Source organism: Lutra lutra, chromosome 14, assembly GCF_902655055.1.
Source record: "Lutra lutra chromosome 14, mLutLut1.2, whole genome shotgun sequence".
In the NCBI taxonomy this organism is placed as follows: domain Eukaryota; kingdom Metazoa; phylum Chordata; class Mammalia; order Carnivora; family Mustelidae; genus Lutra; species Lutra lutra.
Genome location: NC_062291.1, coordinates 22,035,242 through 22,044,880, shown reverse-complemented (window position 1 = coordinate 22,044,880; position 9,639 = coordinate 22,035,242). Strand labels below are relative to the sequence as shown.

General features: G+C 40.6%; 1 protein-coding gene across 1 annotated transcript; it reads left to right on the top strand.

Annotated features, from left to right (window-relative positions):
- The first annotated feature begins 6,940 nt into the window (after nt 1–6,940).
- On the top strand, nt 6,941–8,869 carry LOC125085178 (T-complex protein 1 subunit zeta-like). Its single transcript, XM_047703438.1, has one exon. It carries the CDS (start codon nt 6,964–6,966, stop codon nt 8,554–8,556), a length of 1,593 nt encoding a protein of 530 aa, XP_047559394.1. The 5' UTR covers nt 6,941–6,963; the 3' UTR covers nt 8,557–8,869.
- The last annotated feature ends 770 nt before the right edge of the window (nt 8,870–9,639 follow it).

Genomic DNA, 9,639 nt, shown 5'->3' with positions numbered 1-9,639 from the left:
AGACAAACACCTTCTGGAAAAAATACTAAAGGATAACTTCGACGGTTGCCTGGTAAGGATAAAAAGTTATTTCTCTCCTGAGCTATCTCTATTCCCAGGTTAGTAGCAGCAGTGAGAAGAAGTTATTTCTATGATGTATTAAAGACAGTGTAAAATTGTGTATCTCCATGAAGATGATAATTCTTAGTCAGAACACTTAGAGGCACAGCTGGTTCTATGAGCAGGGAGTGATCAGAGCATGGGCTGAAATACTTAGGAGTTCTCCATACATGGATGGTAAAAGTACTTAGGAGTGCTCCATACCTGGCTTCAGATTCCTACCACAATGTCACTCTCAGGGGCTACTAAAAATGCATTGAATTTACAATGTGCTTTCAGTTTATCAAGCACCTCCACATACCTCTCCACGTTTGGACCTCACTACTGTGTAGGGCATGGAGAGGAGGAATTTTAATCTGTTATAGATAAGGACAATGAAGCTAAAAAACACGAATCCTGCCCAAGGTCATAGAGTTAAGATTTAAGTTTTATCTTCTAATTCCTGTGCTACTGAGCGGATAGGCTGAACACGGTGGCTAGCTGGGAAAGGATGGCACCAGGAGTAACTTTTAGATCCCCTTGACATGATGACTTGGGTAGGTTTAACAGATTACATAGCTAGAGACTTTCTGAGCAAAAAACATCAGGCCAAAAAGGTCAAAATTTAAATATGCATGTTTCATATGGAAGCAACTATTTATTTTGGCCAAAAGACAGAGGAACTCAGGCTTGGATGGGGAATTTGAACAAACATGTGGAGTCCAGGATTGTGTGTGTATATGAAGCAAATGGGGAAAACAAAAAACAAAACCAAAAAAACCCACCAGATCATAGATTATAGACTATCTTAGAGATTGTATATGACTGGTCCCACCAGAGGCTCGATGTCCATTACATCATTTAGTCAAGAGTAATCTGAGGATTATATTTTACTGTTTGTTCTCAGGGGAATTGACCCTACTGGAAGTATCCATCTCTGCAAACTAAGGAATTCCTGAGCATGCACCTAAACTGTCATTTCTTTTTTTCTTTTTTTTTAAGATTTTATTTATTTATTTATTTGAGAGAGGGCAAGAGTGAGAGAGCACAGGCAGGGGGAGTAGCAGAGGGAGCAGCAGACAGAGAGGCATAAGCAGGCACCTTGCTGAGCAGGGATTTTGTTTTCCCCATGCGGGGCTTGATCCCAGGCTGTGGGGCTCCATCCCAGAGTTCTGGGATCATGACCTGAGCCAAAGCCGGATGCTTAACTGACTGAGCCACCCAAGAGGCCCCCTTTAACCGCCATTTCTTTATTCTCCTTGCTTCTCCTGCTTACTTTACTCGTGGTGTGGAGGAAACTGGACCTCACTGGCAATTAGGGAAAATGGGTTCAAGCCACAGTCCTAGCAGGTCTGTGTCACAACCTCTGTGTGACTTCAGTCTCTGGATTTGGTTCAGTTACATGGACACTGAGAAAGACTTCTTAAAATAAGTCCCTCCTAGTTCTAACATTTTGTCAGGTTTGATGGAACAACACATCGAAAATGGTTCTTTTGGTCCCTCCGGTATCTGAACTGTCAAAGTCGTTTTTGTCAATACAGGTGCCCCCATTTTATCCAGCTGGGAATGCCTGGGCATATGCAGAGAAAACTGCCTGTCCCGAGGATCACAGTTCTGTTGGGGAAGGGCTTCACTCTTCATTTCTACTTGTAAGAAGCTGCCAGTGCTGCTTCTTTCCCTTTCCCTCAGTATTTCAGTGACAATAACTGCTGTAAATTCTTCATTCTTCAGGTAAGCAGTGAAGACTTTTAGGCTCTCTTCTGGAATCTTATGTTGGATCTTTTGAAGATCACGACCTGGCATCACTCATATGGTCTATATCGGAGATTATTATCACTGCTACTATGTTATGTATTGGCTTGCTAACGTTCACTTTTCATATAAACTAGAATGGATACAATTATATTTTGTGAGTGGGAGAAGAAGGAAAGTGGAGTTTAATTAACACACTAAGAATTGTACATAACTTGAGATAACCCACGGTTATGTGCAACACATAAGGTCATCTCCATGTCTCATCCAGTGGAAAAACCATCTCTTAATGGATGGTATCATCCATAATTACTTTTAAAGGTGAGGACTTCGAGCCAGGAAGGAAAGAAGTGTGGTATGGAAAGGAGAGGGCATTTTGACCCACCACTGATTCAGGCTGACTCCGAGCAAGATGGTTCTAGTAAAAATGGGTTTTATTTGAAGCAATATGGCTGAGCTACTGACAGGTCCTTATTTTTTACCATCTCTAATATATTTTCTGTCTAGGAGTAGGGGCATGCCTGAGTTGATAAAATAAGTCGCCTTGCAACTTTTTGTGTGACTATATACAAAACAACAATAATACAACTGGGCCTAGAATACAAATATTTATGAATGCTAATAAAACTGTCTAAGACTCTGGACTCATACCCCCAAATAAATCCTCATTATATTTATAGTAACCTACAGTTAAGTGTATGGTTAAATCAAGCAAGGAGATAGGTAAAAAATAAATGGCTGGTCACTGTATTCCACCAAACTGCACCCAGGTCTTGAAAATCAATAGTTCTTCATTTTTTCACTAAGTGATCTAAAAATGTCACTACACTATGAGCTAAATGAGAAACTTCCAGTAGCCCCAAAGCATCTCTGATTTCTCACACACAAAATTTGCATTATGTAAATGTGCTCAGCTCCACATGAAGGCAGTGAAAAAACAGAAGAGTCATTGACTTTGGATTTTGTGGGCTTTAAACCAAATCTCACAAATGATCACAAAACTCATTATTATAGGCATTTAAAACAGAACTGGGGAGGGTCAGTATATGAACTAGTCATCTGAGTTTGCAGATACAATTTTGTCTACCTTCTCCATGGAAACTCCAAGACTCACAGCAGATCACAAACCTACTTTGCTTTTAAAATTAAGTGATAACCTGCCTTCAGCCTATAATTCTTTTTTTGTTTTAAGGATTTTCATTTATTTGTTTGAGAGAGGAAGCACAGAGTGGGATGAGGATCAAAGGGAGAAGCAGACTCCCCACTGAGCAAGGAGCCCAATGTGGGACTTGATCCCAGCACTCTGGGATCATGACCTGAGCCAAAGGCAGCCGCTTAACTGACTGAGCCACCCAGGTGCTTGTTCAGCCTATAATTCTTTAAAATCTAATACCTGTCTTGGTTTTACAGCCAGAAAATCCATAATGTTACTTGTTCCCTCTGCTGTGTAGAAACACTCCAGGAGGGGCGCCTGGGTGGCTCAGTGGGTTAAAGCCTCTGCCTTCGGCTCAGGTCATGATCTCAGGGTCCTGGGATCGAGCCCCACGTTGGGCTCTCTGCTCAGCAGGGAGCCTGCTTCCTCCTCTCTCTCTCTGCCTGCCTCTCTCCCTGCTTATGATCTGTCTGTCAAATAAATAAATAAATAATCTTAAAAAAAAAGAAAGAAAGGAAGGAAGAAAGAAAGAAAGAAACACTCCAGGAAGTAATTCACAGTATCGTTTGCCAAGAAGCCATGTTATTGAAGAGCTGAGATTTTCAGAAAAATACAATTGCTTAACTGATATTGACGAATAAGGGGCTAACAGTTGGCTGGTGAAGGATGGCACAGGCCTTTTCAGCCATGGTGTTGCAAATACTTGCAGTGAAAGTGGCAGTCTCCCTGTCTGGCACTCAGGTAGCTTCGATTACTGTTAAGGAAAATAAAGCCGGTGGTACACAGACATGATAGTGGTTGTTTTGTCTCTTTGACGGGCTGGTTGCTGCCATATTGGGTGCTGGGCAGCAAGGGATAGATTGATTAGTAGATCCCAGAAATGCAATGAATATTCTTTTGATGTAAACTGATCCAAGCCAATTTTGATGTTCAGATCTCTAGGTCCCTCTCCTCTATTTCATAGTCAAAATGAACCTGTTCTCTTTTTTACTGTTGGACCAAACCCACCAAGACACCAGCTAATGAAGCTGATAAAACTGCCCTTGCCAATGGGATCATGAGGAAATAAAGAATTCTGTGAAACCAGTTTAGTCCTTTTCATGGCCTAGAAGTCTCTCTGAAATCTAGTATCCTTATCTCGTAGCATGCTCTGTCTGGCTCTGGGCCACAGTCTTCTTGGCGTCTTTTAGTTCCTGGGATGGTCTTTAGCGTCTTTTGTCTATGAATCTTCGCACATGCTGTTCTTCTGCCGGGACCACTCCTTTCCTCAACTGATTTCTTGTTAAGCCAAACTTAAATTATTCTCACATATCCAGTACCTCAGTGAGGAAGTTATACCTGATACCCCTCTCCCCATAGCACTCTGTGACATGGTTTACCATGTAATTTCTCTGTTGACTTTCACCACAATGACAATTACCTGTTCAATGGCATGACTATCCCTCTGGAGGATAAGCTTCCTGAGTACTGGAAATGTGTCTTTATGCTTATTTCTGTTTCCTTGGCACTTATCCCAGGACCTGTAACACAGTACACTCAACAAATAGTTGTTGAATAAATTAATAAATGAAAGTGAGTGAGAGAAGAAATAGATGGTTTGCTCCAATGGATCTAGGGCTTTTCAAAGCATGGCAACTATGCAAGTGTGGAGCCCCCATCAGGTTTAATGGAAATAGACAATCTTTGCCTAGGAGTCCATGAGCTTTCTGATTAAAAACAATATTTTTTAAAATGGTTATGATACTGTACCTACCTGGATAAGCTTCTTCACCATTTGGACTACCAATATCACATTGCAGATCTATTTCAGACTATAATGCAAGTGTGCCATCTACTGGTGATATGGGGTAGTACTGTGAATCCTACCACAAGACCTTTTTCATTTCCTGTGGAATCTTCTGTGTTGTGAAACCTAGGAAGGGCTTAGATTCCAACACATCCGATCATTTCATTTTTCCAAAGGGAAAGCCATTTCCCATGGTGTGTATATGATCACCCAGAGCTAAATAGGTCCAAGCTCTAACATAGGCTTCCTGACAAAATTAGGCTCTTTTTTGTTCTTATTCTTAATCATAATTCTGCATGGTAACAATTATAGCTGGTCAATGATGTGCATTTTTTTCAAAAGGAAATGGAACAAATGAGACTTGTTCCAGGTTATATACCAGGAATCTCTTACCCCCTTGTATAAATCTCCTCACAATCCAGAAAGCAAAGGATCTCGTTTTCTACTTTCTGACCAAGAATTTCCTGGATCTGAAGACAGCTGTATGGGATTGTGTGGGAAAGACTAGACCTACAAAACTTGGAATTTCACACCAAAAATTTAGGCGAAGATATGGTGCAGGATGTGTTTTGCATGCTAATGGATTGCCTGCCATCAGCAAGACTCTGAGGGATTAGAAACACACCAGAAGGTTGTGTTCCAAGAAGCCGTGATCTTTAATGGAAAAACTGACAAACCATAACTGAAAGAATTGGGAACTGCCATCCTAATCAGAATAGACAGGATTGGTGGTGAAACCTTCCAGAAAGGCCTCCTCTGTGTACCTGGCAGAATTGGCTACAGAGGCACAAGGTTTTCCAATACATACACATTTTTATTTTTTAGTAACCTCATGGGACTGGATTTAACTGTAGTCATCTTTTTATTAAAGTGTGGTTTGCATGGAAACATGCTTCTTAACATTCCTTGGATCAGTTCAGAGTCATGACCAACCCAACTTCTCAGTACCTGCCAGAAGAGTTTTGTCTTTCCCTAACAATTCTCAGAACTGAGCACTTTTAGGGGCTGGACTTCTGAAACAAAAAAAAAAAAAAAGAAGATGTGGCTGTCTGGAAGTTCTCACTGGATATTTCAGAAAATTTCCATGGCTCTGAATGTACTTTTAAAAAATCTTCTTTACTACAGATCATACCACCAGCAATGAACTTGTTCCAGCCAGTCATTCTGTTCCATGAAGTTGGGAAAGTAACACCTTTACTTCATACCCTAGGGACAAATCTGAAAAAGAAGATAGCCCAGGGTTGTGAATGGGTTAAAGATTGATTGAGGTACTATTTTGGTCCATTCAGGATTGGGACCAAAAAAAGAAAAACTTCCCTTTGGGTGGGGGAACACCAAGGAAAATGTCAATATTCACTCAAGTAGTTCTTTCTTATGACAGTCTCTCGTCTGTCTCAACCACTAGTGTGAGGAATGATGCTCATCATCCTCCATCCCCAGAATAACAATCTGGAATATCCTTAGTTAGAATCTGAATTCCTCTGCACCTTTTCCATCTCCAGACAGTGCCTATTAACAAGGACAATGGCACTGTCCTGATGCAGTGCACCACAATTGAGCCCTGCATTGAGTTACTGGAGACCTTTGCTCCTTGGAAAAGGAAGGAGAATATTATCCAGAAGTTCAGTATGTGTGAAAGACCAAGAGATATACATGAGTGTCCAAGGCAGGTGAAGATTCTTAGAACTTGGCCATTATCACCCTCAGAGTTCTTGGACTCTCTGGACTCCAAATTATGGTCAGAAGTCCCTGATTGCCTAGAGTCATTGCTCAATGCAAGTGACAGTTCTCCCCTCGCAAGACCCATGAAGGACATAACAGCTCGCATCCTCTCCCTCATACCTTCTCTAATCCATATTAAGGAGATGCAAGCAAGTAGAGCTCCTAACAGAAGTACAGCCCTCCCATCCTTCTACACACAGTAATATATTTCCACCTACTCCTACTATTAACTACATTTACTCAAAATTCATTTTCATCTCTTCTTGACTTATCCTGTTATTTCATAGTCATCGATCAAGATCAAAGAGTCTAAAGTAGCCTTGTAGATATACCCTGAGGCACCAGGCTCAAAAATATTAACTTGCCTTAATCTCCCTTCTTGACCCCACAAGTGGGGTATGACAGCAGTAAGATTTTCATGCTAAAAATAACATAAACAGTCTTCCTCTTCCTCTTCCTGTGCTGATTAGCGATGGTGGCCGTGAAGACCCTGAACCCCAAGGCCGAGGTGGCTCAAGCCCAGGCGGCGCTGGCGGTGAACATTAGCGCGGCCCGGGGCCTGCAGGATGTGCTGAGGACCAACTTGGGGCCCAAAGGCACCATGAAGATGCTCGTTTCGGGAGCTGGAGACATCAAGCTCACTAAAGACGGCAATGTTCTGCTTCATGAAATACAAATTCAGCACCCAACAGCCTCCTTAATAGCCAAAGTAGCGACAGCCCAAGATGACATAACTGGTGATGGTACCACTTCCAATGTCCTAATCATTGGCGAGCTACTGAAGCAGGCGGATCTCTACATTTCTGAAGGTCTTCATCCCAGAATAATAACAGAAGGATTTGAAGCTGCAAAGGAAAAAGCACTTCAGTTTTTGGAACAAGTCAAAGTAAGCAAAGAAATGGACAGGGAAACACTTATAGATGTGGCCAAAACATCTCTGCGTACTAAAGTGCATGCTGAACTTGCTGATGTCTTAACGGAGGCTGTGGTGGACGCCATTTTGGCCATTAAAAAACAGGATGAACCTATCGACCTCTTCATGGTTGAAATCATGGAGATGAAACATAAATCTGAAACTGATACAAGCTTAATCAGAGGTCTTGTTTTGGACCATGGGGCACGGCATCCTGATATGAAAAAAAGAGTAGAAGATGCATACATCCTCACATGCAATGTGTCATTAGAATATGAAAAAACAGAGGTGAATTCTGGCTTTTTTTACAAGAGTGCAGAAGAGAGAGAGAAGCTTGTAAAGGCTGAAAGAAAATTCATTGAAGATAGAGTTAAAATAATAGAATTGAAAAAGAAAGTTTGTGGTGATTCAGATAAAGGATTCGTTGTTATTAATCAAAAGGGAATTGACCCCTTTTCCTTAGATGCTCTTGCAAAAGAAGGTATAGTAGCTCTGCGTAGAGCTAAAAGGAGAAATATGGAAAGGCTGACTCTTGCTTGTGGTGGAGTGGCTCTAAATTCCTTTGATGACCTAAGTCCTGATTGTTTGGGACATGCAGGACTTGTCTATGAATATACATTGGGAGAAGAGAAGTTCACTTTTATTGAGAAATGTAACAATCCTTGCTCTGTCACATTATTGATCAAAGGATCAAATAAGCACACACTCACACAAATCAAAGATGCAATAAGAGATGGCTTGAGGGCTGTTAAAAATGCTCTTGATGATGGCTGTGTAGTTCCAGGAGCAGGTGCAGTGGAAGTGGCAATGGCAGAAGCCTTGATTAAGTACAAGCCCAGTGTAAAGGGCAGGGCCCAGCTGGGAGTTCAAGCATTTGCTGATGCATTGCTCATTATTCCCAAGGTACTTGCTCAGAATTCTGGTTTTGACCTTCAGGAAACACTAGTTAAAGTTCAAGCAGAACATTCAGAATCAGGTCAACTTGTCGGTGTGGACCTGAACACAGGTGAGCCAATGGTAGCAGCCGAAGTAGGCATATGGGATAACTATTGTGTAAAGAAACAGCTGCTTCACTCCTGCACTGTGATTGCCACCAACATTCTCCTGGTTGATGAGATCATGCGAGCTGGAATGTCTTCTCTAAAAGGTTGAATTTGAAGCTTCCTTCATGTCATCCGAATCATGAAGACTATAGAGTGATCCTAAGAATATAGCAACAGAATTTTTGTCCAAGCTTCAAATAATTTTCAAAAGCATTTTCTTTTCCCATATGAAAAAAAAACACTGACACTTAAATTCTGAAGTTCTGAAATTAGAGTATTTTTTTAAATTGCACTGCAGTGTACACCCATCAAGCAGGCCGTTTTTACCCAATGAGAAGGATGTTTGCTTTAGCTTCAGTGATACAAAAGTCCCATGTTAGTTAAGTATATGTTATCTACCTTGTTATTAAATGTAACTTGAAGAACAACAACAAAAAAAACATAAACATACACATTTAAGTATTTTCATATTTACCCAAAATATTTTGCCTGACTAATTTAGACTTACTTAAGTGATTTTAAAATAAAATCTTATCTTGAGATCATTCGTATGAAAACTGGATGTTGTACAGTTGTCAGATTTGTTGTCGGATTTGTTGGATAACAAACGGTTGTTTTTCAAACAAAAGTAGGCAGTATAAAATAGTGTTAAAAAGTGTGGGCTCAAATACACATTTGTCATTTTTGAGCTAGCAGACCCACACAAGTTATTTAACCCCTCCAAAGCCTAGCTTCTTAATTTATAAAATACAGATAATAATAATAATACTTGCCTATCAGACTGTTAGGATTATATCAGATAATGCACAAAATGCACTTAGCAGAGTAGCTTGAGTGTTTTAAATTGAGCATTTTTTAAATATATAAAACCATCATTTTGTAAGGCAAGCATTTCAACATGCACTATCTCATTTAATCCTGATAACTCCATAATGTAGGTATTCTGTTTCCATTTTGTAGAATGTTGGTTCTCTCCTAACTATATAACTTCCTACACAGCATTCTCATAGAGAATTTGCACAACCACATACCCCAGAGTCCAGAGGGAGGGAAGCACCCTCCTTCTTCCATGCTGCCATTTCCACTTTATTGTTCCTGTACTTTCTTGTAAAAACCCTGGCTGCATTAAGACTTAGGCTTTTGGCTCTACCGTCCTCTACTCTCCCTTTCACTTTTATCTACTATCTCTATA

Excerpts from the sequence above, each read along its gene's own strand:
- LOC125085178 (XM_047703438.1), top strand. The coding sequence starts at position 6,964 with ATGGTGGCCGTGAAGACCCTGAACCCCAAGGCCGAGGTGGCTCAAGCC.